Source organism: Euprymna scolopes, chromosome 20, assembly GCF_053919585.1.
Source record: "Euprymna scolopes isolate OS-2025 chromosome 20, ASM5391958v1, whole genome shotgun sequence".
NCBI classification, from domain to species: domain Eukaryota; kingdom Metazoa; phylum Mollusca; class Cephalopoda; order Sepiida; family Sepiolidae; genus Euprymna; species Euprymna scolopes.
In genome coordinates, this window is record NC_136501.1 from 45,812,146 (window position 1) to 45,835,733 (window position 23,588).

Genomic DNA, 23,588 nt, shown 5'->3' on the forward strand with positions numbered 1-23,588 from the left:
TTTGTTAAACTTTGTGACATATTTCCATTCTATGGAGGTCAGGTGCGAACGAACACCCCCCCATAATTTTATTATACCATATTTCTACAAACTGAAACATAATTATCAAAGTATACTTACGCAGATTGATATGAAAGGTCTTTATTAAAGTTTGTGCCTATTTCCATTCTATGGAGGTCAGGCGCGAACGCAGACCGCACAATTTTATCATACCATCCCTATTTAAGTTAAAACATACTTATCAAAGTATTATTATGTACATCTATATCAAAAACACTTGTAAACGTTTTTTTTTTATTTTAAAATTTTTATTTCCATACTTTGTGGACCAGGCGCGAACGCAGACCCCACAATTTTAATGAACCACCGTTCTGCCAGATCAAACATACCCATTCCTGTGTCTCGATACATCTATCATTATATGTAATCAGTTTATTAAAATAGTCAACGATATAGGAGCCTATTCGTGACCAGACACACACGGTATTTATTTGCACCCCCACCGAGCAAATTAGGCACAAGGCCGATTTTTAATGTGAGGAGTAAAGGGGAAATGGGGACCAACTCCGCGGGGAGTAGGGGAGCTGGATAGTGACAATTGGTATGAAGGGTTGCCCCTACATTGACCAAGGTCTTATATGTGGGGTCGCCCCCACATATGGTCTTTGCATGCAGTATGTGCCAGAACAGATACTACACTTTTGATTTATTTGCTTCCCCACTGAGCAAATTAGGCACAAGGCCGTTTTTTAATGTGGAGAGAGAGGGAGGGAAAGGGGGATCCAGCTCCCGAAAGGTGGGAAATGGGAGCTGGATAGTAACTGTGGTCTGTAGGGTGATCCCTACATTGACCAAGTTCAGATATGTGGGGTTACCCCCACATATGATCATAGCTAGTCATTGCTTGCAGCATCTGTTGGAACAGATACTACACTTTGATCTCGGCCAAAAGGCCATGGAGGTGGCCTAGTCGTGACCAGGCACACACGCGCGCGCGCGCAGACATTCAGCTTTATATTATAGATATATATACATATATCACTTTGGCCACTTTGGGACATGGAATAACAACCAATATTGAAATGCCATTTAAATTAAACAACTAATTAATCATGCGTACTTTAACAAATGGTCGTGTTGTAAGGCAAAACTATTATTTATTTTTTCATGCGGGAGCTGAGATGTGTGGAGACATTCGTGTAATATTTAGTTATAATAATATGCCAAAGGACAACGTTATTTTATGATAATTGTTTTCATTTCACACTTGTTCTAATAAGATTAATAATTTTTTTTTCTTTCAGGGGTCATGCCTACAAGTCAGGTTTTGATGAAAGTATCCCTGCCTATAATGTCTTACAGAGAATGTCATAATACCTGGCCTCATATAGGACATGAGCATATCTGTGCCGGTGATTGGGTCAATGGTGGTGCTAGCCCGTGCCAGGTATGTCCGAACAACAAACTTGCTGGGAAATTTATTTTCTCTGTGTCCTTTTTTATTTTTTTTTTCGTTTAGCGATAATTATTAATTTTTTATTTATTTTCTGTGTTCGTTTTTTATTTTTTCGTTTACTAATAATATTAAATATTAAAGGGTATGATCGCTTGCACATATTCAATGAGTTAAGTGCGCAAAACAACGTTAGCACGACACGGGAATTCGGGACAAGGAGGTCAGGTTATGTCACCTCAACCTGCTATTGCTAGAAAGCACGTGATGTAACATGGCTAAAAGAGAGCATCAAGGAGGGAAGTAACAAGTCCGTTGGGAAGTTTAAAGCGGGCAAATGACTTAAAAATAAAATATAAAGCCTAAGACTCAGCTATTTGTAACCCCAGTACATAAAGTTACAACTATAGCCAGTCGGGAGATTCGAACCCGGTCAGGAAGCTAGCTATGACTCCATTAGCCAGGAACAAACCACGCGGCCAACGTCCTCCTCTTCAATCGCTAGCACGACGTAAGAAATGACACAAGAATTGATTAAAAACTAAGTTGCAAATATCCTAAATGTACGTAATCACGTAATGTTCTCTCCTAGTTGTTAGCAGAAAAAAAGCAACGTAAACAGTTTAATAAATGGTTGCTGTCCAAATTCAAAATATTATTTTTTTTCTCTGGTTGCTGTGAAATTTTGATTCCAGTATGTAAATGAGGTATGATTTAGTTGTGTTGTTTTGTGATTTGTTGATTTGCATTAAATAATAAACGCGTATTTTATATTATCGTGATGTACGAGACATTAAACCACCTGTTCGGTGGAAGGTCTATGAAACAATAACAGGTGAGTTAGGTGAGGTATCTATGGCTTTCCCAATCGTACCAGAGTAAGTGCCTCAATAGTTTTAACGGAATATGAACCTATTATCTCTTCGTATTTTTTGGATTATTTGTAATACTGTTCTCATACTGAGTGTTATGTTCACAACATTGAGCTCGATGCAACCTCCGACCTTCTTCAGGTGTATCATGTTGAACTCTGGAATCTTTCTGTCCACCTCGGGTGTCTGCACAGAATTTTGAACGGAGTCCTTTATTAAATCTACGGTTGTAGGTTATACTTTCTGGAGAATAGTGAGAAGGTCAAGAGGGGGGGGAGACCGAAGAGAGAAACGTCTTCACCTTATCAAGAAACGTTAAATCTAAACGTTTCTGCACCTTAACAAGAACCGTGAAATCCACGGTGCGGGCGACACTCAAAATATAATTGTATGTTACTTAAGACTTCTATGTAGTCTTGGCTGATGGCGCGACAGCATGCTACTCCCGTGGATTAAATAAAGGGTTCCCTTCCAAATTCCGTGCGGATTCTCGATTTCGACAGAAACATTCCTGACTTTGACAATATAGATTTAAAGAAGGTCAAAGGTTACATATTACCCGAAATGGAGTGGAAATAACCCTGAACATGTGAACAGTAGTCCTACTAATCCAAATAATACGAATTCTTTATCCTCATCTAAAAAATTCGGAAATGCAATTATCATTTGTTCTTTTCTTGTAGGGTGATTCCGGTGGTCCTCTTTATTGTCAAGCGCATGGACAATGGGTTTTGGCAGGACTCACTTCCTTTGGTTTGAAATGTGAATTTGGACCTGCTCTTTACACAAACGTCGCATATTTCAGAAACTGGATCGATCGTCACCACTAAAAAACAAAACAGTACATTTCCGAATGAAAATAAATTTCCTTTTCAAATGACACAAGTTCAATGGTCTTTTATTTGTTTTACTTCGTTGTTGTTATATCACGATTGAAAAGTTTCCGCAAATAATCCATGCTTTCCATTTATACTCTGTTAGAAACGTTTTCTTGTAGAACGAATCTCAAAGAAAAGAAAAATGTCTACATCAACAAACCTGATATTTCGCTGTAATTGAAGGAGAATAAAGTCGGGGAATGAAATCCTGCAATCTATCATGGATAATGTTCTGGCCAGGACACTAATTTGTGAATCTGTAAATGAAAAACATTTTTTTTTACAAACTACTTAAAAATACAAACCAATAAACTTTTCTACCATAAAAGTAACTTTTATTAACTATGGTAACATTTATTTCTTGTATATTTATATTATTATAGATATAACATTTTCTCTTTGTAAGGAAATATCATTTTGTTGGTCACTCTTGGCTACGAATGGAAACAAACACGATATAAAAAATATATTTTCGCGAAAATTATCTTTACTTTTATCATATTTTGCTTAGGGTAAAATTTTTGAGTATCAAAACCTATCTCTTTACAACCCCCTCCTTTTCATAACCTACCATACTTTAATCAATCACAGTCCATTTTCTGTAGGCTGTTTTTGAACCCAGTCAAGGCGGTTACTTCTACTAGTATATATATATATATATGTGTATATATATATATATATATATATATATATATATATATATATATATATTCTGCATTTATGACGAAGAATAATGGTCGAATATTTTAGTAAAAAAATATTTTTTTTACGTTACCACAACTCAATTCCACACTAAAACATCCGACTCTCACATCTACATTCTATTTCTCTTAGCCTGCCTGTCTGTCCATCTGTCTGACTGCTTGTTTTTCAAATCCATTTTCTCGGGAACTACTGAGCCAGTTTGGCCGAAATTTTGTATGGAGCTTTATAAAGTCAAGTTTTTTGGAATGGGAGAGTCCCCCCAAATTTTATATATATATATATATATATATATATATATATATATATATATATATATATATATATATATATATATATATATATATATTTAAGAAAATACGTTAAAATATGTTTACGAAAAGCGTAAATTGTTAGATGAAAGTACAGGAAAAAAAATTTTTTTTCAAGAAAACTTAATATTTTTATTTTTTTATGGCTGTTTATCGTTAATGATATGCATCATTGTAGTGTAACAAAGGCGAAAAAAGATCTTATCAAGGTTTTATTGAACTGAATTTTAACAGCCATTACCATCTAAGACAAAAGGCCAAACGCATATCTATCTATATATCTATAAAAGTGAAATTGCCTCTGTGTGTGTGTGTGCCTGTTTGTATATTTCCCTACCAAACTACTCTGTCAATTTTCAGTCTACAAACACGAGATTTGATATAAGGGGTATTAAGATTCAGGAAAGTATTTTTAATCGGTTTTTGGCCAGAAATGTGGCTGTCAAGGGGTCAAAGTTAAATGATTTGACCTTTGAAAGCTCTACCAAACTCCTCCGCCAATTTTAGGTCTAAATGCTTGAAATTTTAGATGTAGCTTACTTGGGCATGGATATGACTTTTTAATTTGATTTGAGCCCAAAATAATAAATGTTAAGAGGTAAAAATAGAGGTCAAAGTTTAAAAAGTTTGACCTCTGCGGTCTCTGCCAAATAACTCAGCCAATTTTTAGTCTAAACATTTGATATTTTACATAAAGTGTATTCAGATATGGGGCAAGCATTTTAATTAGTTTTTGGGCGTAGACTTTGCTGCTTAAGGGTGAAAGTTCAAAAAATGTTACCTTTGCGTTCTCTAGCAAACTATTCAGCAAATTTTGGGTCTAAACATTTGAAATTTTACATAAAGGGTATTCAGACATGCAGCAGACTTTTTAATGTTTTGGGGCGAACATTTGGCTGCTAAGAGGTCAAAGTTGAAAGAGTTGACTTTTGCAGACTCTACCAAACTACTCCGCCAATTTTGGGTCTAAACACTTGAAAATTTAGATGTAGGTTACTGGACATGACTCAAACTTTTTAATATGTATATACATATGCGCATAAAGTTATGAACAGTACATAGGGTCCGTGTAAAGCCGGACTGAACTTCTAGTATGTAAAAAGTACGTGTTTAAAATACGTGTTTAAAATTTTCCAATACATCGGTAAACACTGCATGTTTTTCGAGCTGAATAAACATGTTACACTGAATAAAAACCCAAAAAATATATCCAGTTAGGTAGAAAAGTAACTTATCTTGCCTTTGATAACATTTATTTGTTATATATTTGTTTTTTCACAACTTTTTCCAATCTATGTGTACAGTAATACAAACCCGTAAAGTAAAATAATTTTGTATTCCAACATTGGTAATACTGATGTGTTCTGAATAAGTAACCTTTGAACTTTGAACTGGGAATTAAACTATGCTAAGCAGTTCTGTTAACTCCCGTGCTTTCGTCCCTTGTCTGAACTTAAGTAATTAAATTCTCCCTTATACAATACGCTTGTCCCAAAAATTTAGCGTCGTGGGAGAACTTATGATTAGTGTCGATAACGTGTCATTTTGAAACAAAAATCTGAATAATATAAAACTGTTGCGAATATCTCAAAGAATTAAAAAATATATATTAAGTTGTTAGATATGTAGTTTTATTATAAAGGCCCGCTATGTAGGTACCTCCGAATTCAATCAATTTTCTTTGATTGAAAAAGAAAACACAGTAAAATCAGACTATTTTAAAGAAAAGGTGTTATAAGATGCAAATGTACAGAGTGTTTTAATGTAACACTATAGGCATAATATATATAATTAACAGGAATCTTGGAAATTCGATGGAATGAGCAATATATTAAATGAACAAATATGTTTTGATAAAGCTGATATTTTTTCCCGATAGCGCAAAAAATAATTTTCGGGACAAAAAAACTAACAACACGCAGCAAATATGAGTTTATAAACATTTCTTTGAAAATAGTTTCCATTGTATTTAAAATATAGAACTGACCCAAATTAAATAAATTAAGAAGTAGTAATATATACCCAGAAAGTAATATTGTGTTTTATAGTCCAATCTATCTATATATCTATAAAAGTGAACGTGTCTGTCTGTCTGTCTGTCTGTCTGTCTGTGTGTCTGTCTGTCTGTGTACATTTCCCTACGTAATAACTCTGTCAATTTTTAGTCTATAGACTCGAAATTTGAAATACCGGGTACTGAGATTTGGGAAAATCGATGTGACGGGTGTCAGCAGAAATTTGACTGTTAAGGGGTCAAATTTCAACGATTTGACCTTTAAGAACTCTACCAAACTCCTCCGATAATTTTGGGTCTAGACACTTGAAATTTTAGATATAGGTTCCTTGAACCTGGATCTAACTTAATAAAGTGATTTGAGCCCGAAACTATAAATTTTAAGGGGTCATAATAGGGGTCAAAGTTTTAAAAAATTAACCATTTTTTTTGTTTTTTTGCTTTTTTTGCACAGCATACACCTCCAAACACCCAAGCAACGCCGGGCACCCCTGCTAGTATATCTATAAAAGTGAACGTGTCTGTCTGTGTGTCTGTGTGTCTGTGTGTCTGCCTGTCTGTGTACATTTCCCTACACAATAACTCTGTCAAATTTTAGTCTATAGACTCGAAATTTGAAATACCGGGTACTGAGATTTGGGAAAATCGATGTGACGGGTGTCAGCCAGAAATTTGACTGTTAAGGGGTCAAATTTCAACGATTTGACCTTTAAGAACTCTACCAAACTCCTCCGACAATTTTGGGTCTAGACACTTGAAATTTTAGATATAGGTTCCTTGAACCTGGATCTAACTTAATAAAGTGATTTGAGCCCGAAACTATAAATTTTAAGGGGTCATAATAGGGGTCAAAGTTTAAAAAAATTAACCATTTTTTTTTTGTTTTTTGGCTTTTTTTGCACAGCATACACCTCCAAACACCCGAGCAACGCCGGGCACCCCTGCTAGTATATCTATAAAAGTGAACGTGTCTGTGTATCTGTGTGTCTGTGTACATTTCCCTACGCAATAATTCTGTCAATTTTTAGTCTACAGACACGAAATTTGATATACCGAGCACTGAGATTTGGGAAAATCGATGTGATCCGTTTTCGGCCAGAAATTTGGCTGTTAAGGGGTCAAAGTTCAACGATTTGACCCTTGAGAACTCTACCAAACTCCTCCGACAATTTTTGGTCTACGCACTTGAAATTTTAGATATAGGTTCCTTGGACATGGATCTAACTTAATAAAGGGATTTGAGCCAAAAACAATAAATTTTAAGGGGTCATAATAGGGGTCAAAGTTAATAAAAATTCAACCTATTCGGTCTCTTCCAGATTACTCAGGCAATTTCTGGTCCAAATATTTGATTTTACATAAAGGGTATTCAGAGATAGGGCAAGGTCTTTTTATCTATTTGGGTCGAAAATTTTTAGTTACCAATATATAAATGTATGTATGTATGTCTGTTTGCATGTCTGCCTTAAACTTTCAATAGAGGCGACTGATTTTACCAAGATCAGTATCGTTTTAAAGTTCGATCTTTCATACGACAAATATCGAAGAATTGGCTAAAAATATTAATAGCTTCCCCTTCAACAAGGCACTTTTCTAAAAGGGGGGGTCACTTTTTTCGCCGATATTTTTGCAAGTTATCCTCTCCTTTAGATTGTCTAGCCTTAATTTAAAAAAAAAATGTCGCTTCCGGTTTGGCGGTGGTCGTAACAGCATAAACGTTAGGTTTTACTCCGTTCTATTTCTCCTTTGCGATACGGGTTCGAGTCTGTCTTCCTACTACAACTTTTTTTTTTTTTTTTTTTGCTCAACATACACATCCAAACACCCGGGCAACGCCGGGCTGAAATGCTAGTACAAATAATAAAATCATATTGTAAGAGAAAATCGTTTCTTCCTTCAGTCGCGCACCTCTTGGCATACAATACTCTTTTTGTTGTTGTTGTTGTTGTTGTTGTTGTTGTCTTGTTGCTTTCTAATGCTCCCCATCGGTGAAGAACAGCTGCACGTAAAATTACTAGGTGTTTCTTCCTCATATTATTACAGTTATACTAACACTGAATTTTGTTCTATGTAAATTTAAAAAGTAAATAGTTATATGAAATTAAAACTAAATGATTATCATCTTTATTACAAGAAGATCGGATTAGTTTTTAATCGTAATTTCTATAATTTAACTCTGCTTTTACTTCGACACAAATAGTATCAATAGTTCACACGGGGGGGGGGAATATTGAATTAAAATATAAAATTACAACTTGATTCCGGCTAAGCATAGTGCCAAAGTTTTATTGGTGTTTGGCAAGATTCAAAATACATTGACCAAAGCGAAGAGTCACATATTTAAAAGTCCGTAATAAAAAAACTTATTTCCGGTTAAGTTGTATCAAACAGAGAAAAGTAAAATTAACCTAAACTTTTTCATTAACATACGTATTTAAAAGAAATGATGATAATCTTCATTACAAGAAGACCAGAAAGGCTTCCAATACTAATTACTCATTTCCATGTAAAATTTGTTGCAATGAGAGAAGTATAATTCACGAAAACAGGGAATATCTATTTACAGACAATGGCGATAAGAACTGATCTATCAAACGGAGCTACGTTCTGTTTGCAACCAATCAAAAACCAGAATCACTTCATAAAAATACTGGATCATGTAGCATTCTAGCACGAGAAAGCTCTTTGCTCTTCGTCAGCAAACTTTTTAAGTTCAAACTTATACAGATTATACCGAAAATCCAATTTTTCAGCTAAGGACTTATACAGATTAGCTAACCATCGGAAACTCTTCAAAAATTAAACAAAGTTTTCAATTAAAATCTACTTCGCTTCCCACAAAAATAGTTATCGTCTTTATGCCAACTGGAGTTATGTATGTGTGTCCAAAGAGAGTGATATTCAATTTTGTACATTGTTCAAACACACATAGCTGAATTTAAAACAAAACCTCAGGTCAAAATGGCCAGTTAATTTAAATGAAAATAAGGTTGAAGGCTTTAAATTTTATTTATCACGTGTAATCAGAAAATTAAATCAACTTCTAGCTAATTGAAATCTCGTAAAATGACCAGTTACTTAACTTAGATAACCGGGGATGTAGATAACGGCTAGGCGAACATTTTAATCCAGGGCCCACATAGGCTTTATAAAATTGACACACGGGTCCACATATATATGTAAGATGAACAGAAAATAAAGAAATACTGTGTTAATGCTTATATTTATGTTTAACTAGCGGGGCTACCCGGCGTTGCTCGGGACCGTATAAACAATGAAAAAATTGAAATTGGTTTTGTTATATATTTATTATTCTTATGAGAGAGGAATTTTGCATGTTTATATATCATTTGCTATTTCGAGCAAAAGAATATTTTACCTACATAAGACGGGTATTACACATGAAATAATTGTATCTTACCTAGGGTAGGTAATTTACAGCATGTATATGCAAGGACAGGTAATATGCAACACATTTATCTCATCAAATCCCAAGCGATGCCAGGTATTTTGCTAATATATATTCTCACCTATTTCATTCAATCCCGGGCAATTCTGGGTGTTTTGCTAGTATATATCTTAATCAATCTCATGAAATCCTGGGCGACGCAAGGTATTCTGTTAGTATATATTTCAATCAATCTAATTCAATCTAAGGCAACGCCAAGTATTCTGCTAGTATATATTTGCATCTATCTCATTTCATCCCAGGTGACCATGTATTCTGCTTGCATACATTTGCATGTATCTCATTGAATCCAGGGTGACTCCTGGTAATCTGTAAGTATATATGTTGACGTATCTCGTTGAATCCCATAATTCTTGAATTGTTGCACATTTCGACAATGTAATCCACATTATTGCTCACCTGTCTAAAATAATAACTTTAAAACATTGTCTTTGCAGGTTTTTCATTACAAACACATCATCCAAATAACTCATATAATTTTTTGATATGTTACTAATTTCAACAACCATATCACATGATTTAACTTACATTGTCGCCTCCACTCTTACTAAACTGAAAACATTGATACATAGGCTATGGTATTTTACTAATTTCTGCTATCATTTTTCATGAGTAACTCCACATTATCGCCCCCTTCTATCACTAAAATAATAACTTTTAGACATTGTATGGCTGGTTATTTCATTACAAACCCACCAACAAAGTAACTCACATTATATCATTTCGACAATCGTTTTTTTATAATTTAACCCACATAATATCATTTCCTTTTGCTAAAATAATTACTTTGTTAGATTGTCTGACTGGTTATTTCATTATAAACACATTAATCAAATACCTCACATTTTATCATATTTCATAATTCTTGGATATGTTACTAATTTTGACAATCATTTTTCATGATTTAACCCACATAATCCCTTTTCCTCTTACTAAAATTATAACTGACAGATATTATCTGGCTAGTTATTTTATTACAAACACACCAATCACATAACTCACATTTCATCATTTTTCATAATTCCTGGATATGTTACTAATTTCAACAGTCATTTTTCATGATTAACCCCACATAATTTACCCCGTCTTCCTAAAGAAATAACTCTGAGGCTTTTTCTCGGCTGTTTATTTCATTATAAAAACAGAAATGAAATAACTTACATTTCATAACTTTTCATAATTCTTGGATATGTTACTTATTTGTACAATCATGTTTCATGAGTTATCCAACATTATCGCCCACCTCTTACTAAAATAATACATTTGAGAAATTGTCTGGGCTGCTTATTTAATTACAAACACACTAATAAAATTACTCACATGTCATCATTTTTCATAATTCTTGGATATTTTACTAATTTCGATAACCATTTTCTTGATCTAACACTAATTATAGCCCCGTTCTTACTAAAATTATAATTTTAATACATCATCTTGGCTTTCTATTTTATTAAGAACACACTAAACAAATAACTCAAATTTACTCATTTTTAATAATTCTTGGATGTGGTACTAATTTTTACGATCATTTTTTATCATGTAACCCACATAATTACCCCCTTCTTACTAAAATAATAAATTTCAGACTATATAAGAGCTGTTTATTTCATTATAAACACATATAGCTTACATTTAATCACTTTTCATATTTCTTGGATATGTTGCTAATTTCGACAATAATTTTTTCATGATTTAACCCACATAATACCCTTCCTCTTACTAAAATAATAACTTTGAGACATTGTCTGGCTGTTTTTTTTTGTTTTTTTTTGTTTTTTTTTCATTACTAAAATACTAACTTTATGACAATATCTGGGCTGTTTATTTCATTACAAACATACCAATCAAATAACTTATAGTTCATCATTTTTCATAATTCTTGGATATGTTACTTATTTGGACAATAATTTTCATGATTTTACGACATAATCGCCCCAACTTCCTATATAGGGTATTCTGTTATCACAAATATCCACCTATCTTATCCGATCCCAGGTATTCTCCTAAGAAACAAACCACCTATCTCATCCAATCCCAGGCAATGTCGGGTATTTGGCCTGTCTTATCCAATCACCGGCAACTCTTGGTATTCTGCTAGTACAAATATCTAGCTATGAAGCCACATGAAAGAGTGTTCACTGGCATAATATTACAATAATTGTATATTAATCTAATGGTATTCGACAATAAAGCTACATCCAAGAGAGGTCACTTGCATATTATAACAATGATTGTATATTATTCTAATGGTATTCGACAATGAAGCTACATCCAAGGGAGATCACTTGCATAATCTAATGGTAGTCGACAATGAAGTTACATTCAGGGGAGCTCACTCGCATATTATAACAATGATTGTATATTTATGTAATGATATTCGACAATGAAGCTACATAAAAGGGAGGTCACTTAAATATTATAACAATGATCGTATATCATTCTAATGGTATTCGACAATGAAGCTACACCCAAGGGATCTCACTTATATAATATAACAATGATTTTATATTAATCTAATGGTATTCGACAATGAAGCTGCACCCAAGGGAGGTCACTTACATATTATAACAACAATTGTATATTAATCTAATGGAATTCGACAATGAAGCTAAACCCAGGGGAGGTCACTCGCATAATATGACAATAATTGTATACTTTTCTAATCGTTTTTCATGATTTAACCCACATAATCCCCTCTCCTTATTCTAAAATAAAAACTTTGAGACATTGATACTGGTTATTTCATGATAAACACACCAATCAAATAACTCACATTTTATCATTTTTCATAATTCTTGGATATGTTACTAATGTTTTAATGGTGTAACCCACATAATCGACCCCCTCTTAATAAAATATTAACTTTAAGACTATATCTGGGCTGTTCATTTCATTATAAAAACACCAATCCAATAACTTATATTTAATCACTTTTCATAATTCTTGGATATGTTACTAATTTCGACAATCGTTTTTCATAATTTAACCCACATAATATCCTTTCCTTTTGCTAAAATAATTATTTGTGACATTGTCTGGCGTGTTATTTCATTATAAACACACCAACAAATAACTCGCATTTCATCATTTTTCATAATTCTTGGATATGTTACTAATCTGGACAATAATTTTTCATGATTTTACGACATAATCGCACCATCTTCCTATATGAGGTATTCTGTTAGCACAAATATCCTCCCATCTAATCCAATCCCAGGTAGTCTCCTAGGAAACATCCCACCTATCTCATCCAATCCCAGGCAACGTCGGGTATTTTGCTAGTACATATATCCACCTTTCTTATACAATCCCCGGCAACGCTGGGTATTATGCTAGTACAAATATCCAACTATGAAGCCATATGCAAGAGCGTTCACTGGCATAATATTACATTGAGTGCATATTAATCTAATGGTATTCGACAATGAAGCTACATCCAGGGGAGGTCACTTGCATATTATAACAATGATTGTATATTAATCTAATTATATATGTGAGGCCACTTGCGTAATCTAATGGTAGTCGACAATGAAGTTACATCAAAGGGAGTTCACTCGCATATTATGACGATGAATGTATATTAATCTAATAGTTTTCGAGAAGGAAGCTACATCTAAGGGAGGTCACTTTCATATGACAATAATTGTATATTAATATAATGGAATTCTAGAATGAAGCTACACTCAATGGAGGTCGCTTATATATTATGACAACAATTGCATATTAATCTAATGGTATTCGAAAATGAAGGTACACTCTATGGAAGTCACTTGCGTATTACACCAATGATTTTATATTATCCTAAAGGTATTCGACAAAGATGCTACATCCAAGGGTGGTCACTTACATATTGTGGCAATGATTGTATATTATTCTAATGAAATTAGACAATAACTATACATTCAAGGGAGATCACTTGCATATTGTAACAATGATTGTATATTAATCTAATGGAATTCGACAATGAATCTACACCCAAGGGAGGTCATTTGCATATTATAATGATTGTATTATTCTAATAGATTTTGACTATGAAGCTACATCCAAGGGAGGTAACTTACATATCATAACAATTATTTCATATTAATCTAATTATATTCGACAATGAAGCTACATCCAAAGGAGGTCACTTACATATTATGAGAATGATTGTATATTAATCTAATAGTATTTCCCAACGAAGCTACATCCGAGGGAGGTCACTTACATATTATGACAATGATTGTATATTATTCGAATGGTATTCAACAATGAAGCTACGCCCAAGGGCGGTTACTTACATATTATGACAATGATTGTGTATTAATTTATTGGAATTCGACAATAAGGCTACACCCAAGGTGGTTCACTGCATATTATAACAATGATTGTATATTAATCTAATGGTATTCGACAATGAAGCTACACCAAAGAGAGGTCACTCGCATATTATAATGATTGTATATTATTCTAACAGAATTTGACAATGTAGCTACATCCAAGGGAGGTAACTTACATATAACAATTATTTTATATTAATCTAGTGGTATTCGACAATGAAGCTACATCCAAGGGAGGTCACTTATATATTATGACAATGTATATAATTCTAATGGTATTCGACAATGAAGCTATATCCAAGGGAGGTCACTTTCATATTATGACAATGTATATTAATCTAATGGAATTCTACAATGGAGGTCACTTGCATATTACCCCAACGATTGTATATTATTCTAATAGTATTCGACAATGACGCTTAATCCAAGTGAGGTAAGTTGAATATTATAACAATGATTGTATACTAATCTAATGGTATTCAACAACGAAGCTACATCCAAGGGAGGTCACTTGCATATAATAAGAATGATTGTATATTAATCTAAATGAATTCGACAATGAAGCCAAATCCAAGAGAGGTCACTTGCCTATTCTGACAATGATTGTATATTAATCTAATGGAATTCGACAATGAAGCTACACTCAAGGGAGGTCAATTGCATATTGTAAACAATGATTGTATATTAATCTAATGGAATTCGACAATGAAGCTACACTCAAGGGAGGTCACTTGCATATTATAACAATGAGTGTATATTAATATAATGGAATTTGACAATGAAGCTACATCCAAGGGAGATCACTTGCATATTATAGCAATGATTGTATATTAATCTAATGGAATCTGATAATGAAGCTACATCCAAGGGAGGTCACTTGCATATTGTAACATATATACTGCGCAAGCACCTTCTAAATTTTATCAATCGGACCTATAATGCACAAGCACCTTCAAAATTTTTCAAATTGGACCTATACTGCACAAGCACCGTCTTAATTTTTTTTTTTTTTTTTAATATAACCGTTTCAGTCAACGGTGTGTCGGCATCTTACGGCCGGACTCGAGATACGTCCAATAGTAATGATGTAATACGTTCAGTTTATGTAAAAACAGCGTATTGTTTTTTTTTGTTTGTTTTTTTATTTTTTTAGCAATGATTGATTTAGAGTTATTTCAAATACGCACATCAAACAAATAAATAAATAAACCAATAAATAACAACCGATTTGTTATTATAAATATACAGAATTTAAATTAACGTATACTGTTTTCACCGTAAGAAATATATCACAACAAAATGTAAATAGTAATTGTCTGTATTTATGAGATGAGGTGTTTTCATTGATTGAGATTGTCGGACTGACTTCCTCATCTTGGTTGTTATTGTCACAACGTTTCGGCCGTTTTGCCCTTCGGCCTCCGTCAGGTGTTTTGTATCGAACCGGGGAACCGTTTGTTAGGAGTCTCGAACCCAACTCTTTATTATTACGGGGGTACCGTGTTCGGACTCCGGCAAGGCTTTGGGACATAGTTGCTGATTCTCTGTTTTGAATGCTACTTTTTCACTGCCTTCGTTCAGGATTGAACTCAGCACCTTTGGGTAACTGTAAACTTTGAAACAACGTCTAGGACCACTCGGCCATATGTCACTAGGACAATTCTTAGTTGGTTTGCTCCATCCCATGCAGTTGCAGAAAGATTTACAAGGGTGAAACATGCCGCCCCCTTAAAGTAAGGGTGGAAGAACACCGAAAAGCGGTAACTAAAGGGAAGACGGAAAAATCGGGTATAGCCAACCATGTCTGGATGGAGAGGGGGGACCATCGCCCCCTATGGAATGAAGTAAAAATAATAAACAGAGAGGCCCACTGGAAAGTGAGAAAACTTAAAGAAAGGAAACAGCTCACATGCTCGGACATAACAACCTACTGAGCAAACCAAGCATAGAGCTGAATGCAATTTGGACACCTCTGATAGAGAGAGAAAACCTTGAATAACAACATAGGTTTAACATTAACAAAAAGAACTATATTTTATGAAATCCTTTTTGTACAGTGGATAGTTAACTCCTAATGAGTAACCCCTTAAAATAACAATAAACTCAAAAATTATAATTGCTTGCCGAATAAAACTGTTCAAAAATTTTCCATACTATATGTTAATACTTCGTAATACATTGTGTTAATTATAGCTGAACTAACGGGACCTGCGGAAATTCCAGAGCGGACTCTTTCATATGTAATATATTGATGTTGGCATTTTGTGGATATTCAGCGTAAATGGACACGCACTGATATTATAGCTTTTTTTATTAAAACCGCAAAAGTATTTATCTAAGCTAGCAAGGACACCCGGCGTATCATGGTCGTTAAAATACGCTTAAATATAATATTTTAATTTTTGAAGATTTCGCATATATTATTATGGCCAATTTTCTATCGATTTTTATATATCATAAAGTTGTGATTTCAAAAAATATATCCATATGACTTGGGTACATGAGCTTGAATCGAAACCGAAACCAAAATTTCTGAAGAAAAAAAATATATATATACATATATATATATATATATATATGTGTGTGTGTGTGTGTGTGTGTGTGTGTGTGTGTGTGTGTGTGTGTGTGTGTGTGTGTGTGCGTGTATATATATATATATATATATATATATATATATAACCTGAGGGCCATCAGCTATAATCGAAACCGAAACCAAAACTTATGAAGAATTCTTGGTAAAATTATTCATTACAAGAAATAGAAGGTCATAACACTTAACTGACAGTAACCCGGATAAAAAAAAAAAGATGTAAACATGACGCAGAAAATAACACACACGCTTTCGTATAAACATATAAATTAATAAGAGATAATATCTCGTAGAAATGGCCAGTTAAGTAGCTAAAATGAAATTATATATTCATTTTTATAAGATACATTTTCAATCTTTTCGCAGGGCTTAACTTCAAATATGAATGTAGAAATCAGACTAAGGAATCTTGAGAATAGACGCGATTAAACGTTTTAGTTTGTTGTAGGCTTGCATCGACATTTAATTAGTGTCTGCCGAGATTCAAGAGACATCGATCAAAATATCATATTAAAATGTCCCTAATAAGAGGAAAAATAATCCATTAAGTAAATTTAATCAACTAAAGAAAAATATTTTTCCTAACCGTGTTTTGATTTATGACAATCGCACTAGAACAAAAATTATAAATACAAAATAAAAGAACGTGCTTTAATTGCAATCGAATGATATACAATAGACACTGCAGAGTTTCAAATAAAATAAACATTTTTTTTTTAAATTGGCAAAGCTGAAAAATAAAGAAAACAGTCTATTCTGCCTTGACAGAGTACAAAATAGACTTCGTGGCTTAGTGGAAGATGCTCTTCCCTGTACCCTCTCTCCTACAGAAGAGGCATTGCCAGCCTGTCTTTGTTTATCGTTATTTCCATGGCAAGTGCTCGTCTGAGCTCCAATCTCTGGTCCCCCCTCGCCAATTTTTTGCGAAAAACACCCGTCTAGCTGAAACCACTGTACATAATTTTCCCCATTCTTTATCTGTGTCTAAATCAAAACGCAGATTCCATGAACAAAGCTTCTTTCTTAGAGGTGCATGCCTGTGGAACTCTCTTCCGCTTGCCTGTTTCCCACCTGACTACAACTTCAAGCCCAACACAAACAAATTCCTGATAAACCGCTCCCTTAAGTAAGACACATTATCAAATCTTCATTACTAACGATTACTACGATATTATCCCATTGATTACTGTACACGCAATAATCCTTAGCGCCGAGTGGCGTCCGGGCCTTGATAAGTGGTGACTACCATGTAAAAAACAAAAAGTAATTTGTGCAATAAAAAATATTAAACTAAAATATACATTTCCAGCTTTATATCGGCTTAGATTTATCAATAATAAATCTTAAAACGTGCCAAAAATTGGAAAACCAATTTTAATAAGAACTAGACTACTCGTGACCCGTTGGGTCAGTATGTTATATTAGCTATGGAATTCATATATGAGCGTGACACTTGTGACGTATAGGAAATAGTTTTTTTTTTTGTTTTTTTTTTGACATAACAGAAACATTTCTATAAAAGTATATTAAAATGAAAAAAGAATATAGATAGATTTCTATGAGTCGTTCTATTTATTATAATTGATTATTTTTGAAAAAAGATTTGTACAGTTACTGAATTATAAGTGGTTGGCCATACTTATAGGTAAATGTGCACTGAACATATACCATAATACTTATTATAGTTAAATTCTAGTTTTGATATATCTGTTTTTTTTTACATCGTTCATTTCTTATTACGTTTAAGTTATTTCAAACCCCACTCTTCCCATGTTAAATAATAATTTCGAAATAATAATGTTAATATTTCAGCGTCCCAATTGTTCTTTTGTTTTTTGTTTATTTAAAACCCCACTCTTCCCATGTTACATAATAATTTCGAAATAATGACGTTAATATTTCAGCGTCCCAATTGTTCTTTTGGGTTTTTTTTTTCGTGTTTAAATTATCCAAATAAATAATTGTTAATACTGTCTACTTTTTTTTTTACGTCGTTCATTTATGTATTACGTTATTAAAAACAACCCATGACTATGGATTCAAATTGAAGGAGAAAAATATAAAATATCTTAGTTAAAATTAGGACAAAGTAGATTAAAAAAAAAAAACGAGAAAAACAAATCATATATGCACGAAGCATTAAAAACAACCCATGACTGGTTGGTTTTAATGTGGTTAAATTCGGCTTTTCTATAAAAAAAAGGGGGGTGCCCTAGATTAATACGAACCTCAGATACTGAAAATGTTCTTACGTGTTACTCGTATCCTCAAAGACTAAAATTGGAAATCTTCCTAGACGGGGTAATATTTATATATTACCCCGTCTAGGGAGATTTCTCTTTGCTGACAGAAATCTGAACATCTTTTATACTTTGAACATCGCACGTTTGTGATAGTTTTTTTTATTATTATTATTAAGTTTGCCGTGCGGTTTCGGTAAGAAGCACAAGCTAGTTGAAACCATGGATTCACATGGGACGACCCTGAATGAAACTGCACGAGATAAAGAAAGAGGGTGAAAGAGAAAGCATAAGACAGACAGACAAGCAAACAAAGAAGAAACGCTGATCTGTTTTATATATTACACACGAAATATTGTCACACGTGGAGGCAAATATTTCTACGCCTCTGATCAGCTGAAAGAAAATGTATAAATTTTGTCGAATCGATAACTGATGTCCAGTAACAACGCCTGCTAGCAATATGGATGCGCCGTCCTTCTTCATGTATCTGTTTTTCTTTTCAGCTCTGTTGTAACGAATAAAAATTCTCAGTTATAATAGATAACACTGGTTAATTATTAAAAAAAATTATTTATGAAAGTCTCCTGAGTTCAAAAGAAGATTCCCGACTTCGAAAACACACACTTGAAGAAGGGCTGAGGTTACATCGGCCGAAATGTTGTGAAGTAAGCAGAAAAAAAAACGTGTACATACGAACCTAAACTTGAAGCCAAGCCTTATTACAATATCGGCTTTTGAATTTCCTAGACTTAATTAGTCTTCTCTAAAGTATTCTATGCATTTTCACAGTAGGATTGATATGAATGGCATGAAGCCATGCATTAAAAAAAACATAGTTTGTGTTCGGTCGAGCACATCCTTTCTCCAAGTTCTGTCCTAATTCCAATTTTAGTCTCTGTGGATACGAGTAACACATAAGAACATTTTCAGTATCTGAGGTAATTGTAATTTTTTTCTACGTTTACTACTTTTGGTACCGTAGTTTATTTTGCCATATTGCTTAGCGTGCTAGGTCGGGTGTTCAATTCGGTCGAGTCAAACCAAATAAAAGATGTTGCTTTTAAAATCATATTCAAACACACAGCATATTTCTGAAGTTTTATTGTTTAAAAAAATTATATTTCAAAATCAAGGTAACAATGATTTTGTATCGTTTGAATTAATCGCAATTTTGTTAAGATTTTGGATGTTATTCTCACTACGTTTTTGGCTGATGGATTCTCCAAACTTTTGGAGGTAAAATTCTTATCAACGTCAAAACGGATAATGGTGCAATGTTATAATAAGTTATATATTACAGTCTTTTACAGGTCAATGTTAACAATATAATAAAAATAAATTGAAAAACTTATAGTCAGTCATGTTTAATAATTAAAGGTCTTTGTTCAAAATTCCGTGCATATTTCAGAGTTTGACAAAAGCACCTGGCGGTGGTCGGCGGTTTTATCGGCTGGAACGCTATGAAAATAACATTCAATATCTTAATATAACAAACTAGGATTAACTTTAAAATATGCATTGGTCGTGCAATAAATAAAAATCCAGACAAAAATTATCCTGTAGGAAAAGGAGTCAACTATGTCACAATACGGATGAGTTATTTTACTTTGTTTACTCCAAAAAGGTTAGGAATAAAAACGTAATTCGTAGACTAACGTCTAACCGAATGAAGAATGGCTGGATTATCCAAGTATCTATATCCTACTTTAAAAAATGTAGATAACTGCAACTACACGAGTATAAAAACTATCTTTATTGATGAAGTATATAATGTTATGCGTACGTGTTGTTTTTATATGTTATCAACAATAAATATAATGAAAATTTTAGATGTGTTGGCTTCATTGGAAATGTCCCCTGTGTAAGTACACCAAGTTTATTAATGATAAAAAAACGGTGTTTTCAGATTACTCTAATTAAACAGTATTATGAGATTACGAAAAACATTCAAATGTAATGCTTTCAATTATTTATCCCGCCCAAATGGATCAGCGACTGTCGAACGTTTACGAAGCCGAGTCAGTAGATGTTTACATAGTTAGAAGATGGATTCGTCGATTTCAAACTGGCGACAGAAATATGAGTGACAACGCGCACATCGGACTTTTATGGCCGAAGCATAAAGAGTGGCTTGAAAAAGTGCATTGAGAATGTTTTTTACTATATAGAAAATTAAATTTTGAAGCACAGAATGTCGCTCGTTTTAACGGTATCACTCCCATCTTCGTAGTGCCTCAATGTTTTTTGTTTTTTTAAATAACTGGACTTATTTTTTAAACAACCCTTGTATTTAAAAGAGCAACATTACCCAACTGTTTTAAAAAATAATAGAGTATTTTAAAGCAACCAGACTATTTTTAATTTTAAAGCAACCAGACTATTTTTAATTTAAAGCAACCAGACTATTTTTAATTTAAAAACAAAAAAATACGTGTAACCAGACTATTTACAAAGAATCACTATTACCTGATTTTTTTTATCAGCAGGGTCCGTGGAAATCCACGAATGAGAATTATATTTAATGAACTAATATGTTTTGATAAATCTTCTATTTTTTCTGGGTAGCGGGAAAATAGTTTGGGGGAAAGAAAAACCGAAAAAAAAAACGCAGCAAATATGAGTTTATATAATTTCTATGAAAACTGTGTCCATTGTAATTTAAATATAAAACTGACCCAAATGAGATAAATTATTAATAGGGCTGTGACAACAGCATATTCTTTTCATTGTTTTTACTCTTTAGTATATATCCGTTAATATCTTATATGCTTTTCGATAGACGAATGTGATTCTCGGTTGATTTAAGTGTGTCTGTGTCGGATATATACCCGAGAGTCAAAAGAATGAAAAGAATAGTCTATTGTCACAGCTCTAATTATTAAATACAAACAAATACTCAGAAAGTAATATTGTACTGCATAGCTAAATACATATAATAAAATCACATTGTCAGAGACTATCTATAATTTACTTTTTCAGTTCAGCACCTCTGGAAAAATAATATTTTTTTTCCTTGTTTCTTTCAAATTTCCCCATTTTTTATGTAATCTTTTGCTGACATCTTCCTGTAAATTCTGAAACGGTTGAGCCGAGGTTTTTATAATTTTACACAAATGTAATTTCTGTGTCTGAGAGTGTTCTTATAAAGGTTTTGTATCCGAATGCCTCTAATATGCATCGAAAATCGATAATCAAAAAATTTGATTTAAGAAAGAACAGTTCCATTTTGGCCGAAGTTAACACCCTTGTACAGCCTAACTTCACAAGTGTATTTGAAAAGGTTTTTAACCGCAAGAACAGAAGAGCCCGGCATATAAAATTAACAGTAGATTCTTTGATACGACATGGACGCTTTTGAAATAAATGATTTTGTTAAGATCACAATTTAAACATCATATTTGACTTTTGCATTTTAATGCAAGCAATTTTAATTTTATTTCAAGATATTCTTTCAAAATAATTTTATAAAATCGATAAGTATTCTACAGCGCAATGTAGACTACGATTTATTATAGACTAAGTCGCTGCGCGGAGGTATGTGAATCTTCGTTTCGGTGCACCGTAGTGAGTCCCCGACTAGAGCTCACAATTAATCTATTTAATTGAAAAATCGGCAATTTCACTGATTTATACGACAATAAAATATTGTAATAAATCTTTAGACGTATAAATAGCTCTTAAGGAACCAAATTGGAACTTAGTTGGCGTTATTCGACTTAAAATGTGTCTATACGGATGCGCAAATATACATTTATAGGGTAAATAACGTTGTTTAAAAGTTTTTATATACGTGTGGAATTAATAACGGCTAAGGCTGGAGCTCTAAATGTTTTCGATTCTAGATGATAACGTCCAAATCATTTTTTTTTTTTTTACTTTGGAAATCACTACTGCATATTGAGTACAATATAATAACCAATAGAGTATTAGCTCTATAATAATAAATACGAAATCTCCATGAATTAAAATATAATTAAGCGTATTTTACGACCGGTCAACGCCAGGTGGCTTGCTAGTATATATATATATATATATATATATATATATATATATATATATATATATATATATATATATATACAAATTACTTTTTCTGTATTTCTGCGGAACAGTCGCTATCGAACTACTATGTTAAATTTTCGTTTAGATACTTAAAATCTGATATATATGGTATTTGGACCGATGGAACAAATTGGATTTGGTTTAAGTTGGTGAAAATAACTGCTAAGGGGTTAAAATTGAAAATAAAAACTGGAATTTAACAGGCCTAAGTTTGACTGAACGTGTATTTTTTACGTATGCGCAAATATACATACATTAATTTTTCACGTTTTTATATAAAGATGGACGGAGCTCAGATGGTAGCAAATAAAGATGGAGAGCTATATATTTCGGTTTCAGTTCTTACTAATATCAGCCAATTTATATATTTTTCAAACTTTTGAAATAACTGTTACATATTGAGTACAATATAATAATCAATGGAATAATTGGCTCTATAATAATAAGTCCAAAATCGGCATGAATTAAAACATCATACTCAAACGTATTTTACGATCGGGCTAGCATATATATATATATATATATATATATATATATATATATATATATATATGCATGTATGTATGTATGCATGTATGTATGTATATATACAAGTTAGAAAAGCATTTCATCTAAGGCATAAAAATTATTAAACAAAATATTTTTACTATAGGCTTTAAAAATAAAGCTACAAAA

General features: G+C 32.9%; 1 protein-coding gene across 1 annotated transcript in view; it reads left to right on the forward strand.

Annotated features, from left to right (window-relative positions):
* The window catches only part of LOC145241657 (chymotrypsin-like protease CTRL-1), a 43,598-nt gene extending 40,382 nt beyond the window's left edge, over positions 1-3,216 (forward strand). The window contains exons 6-7 of the mRNA XM_080104792.1: positions 1,305-1,447; positions 3,009-3,216. Of these exons, the coding sequence (XP_079960918.1) occupies positions 1,305-1,447; positions 3,009-3,155 (290 nt within the window). The 3' untranslated portion in view covers positions 3,156-3,216. The remainder of the gene's footprint in view (positions 1-1,304; positions 1,448-3,008) is intronic.
* The last annotated feature ends 20,372 nt before the right edge of the window (positions 3,217-23,588 follow it).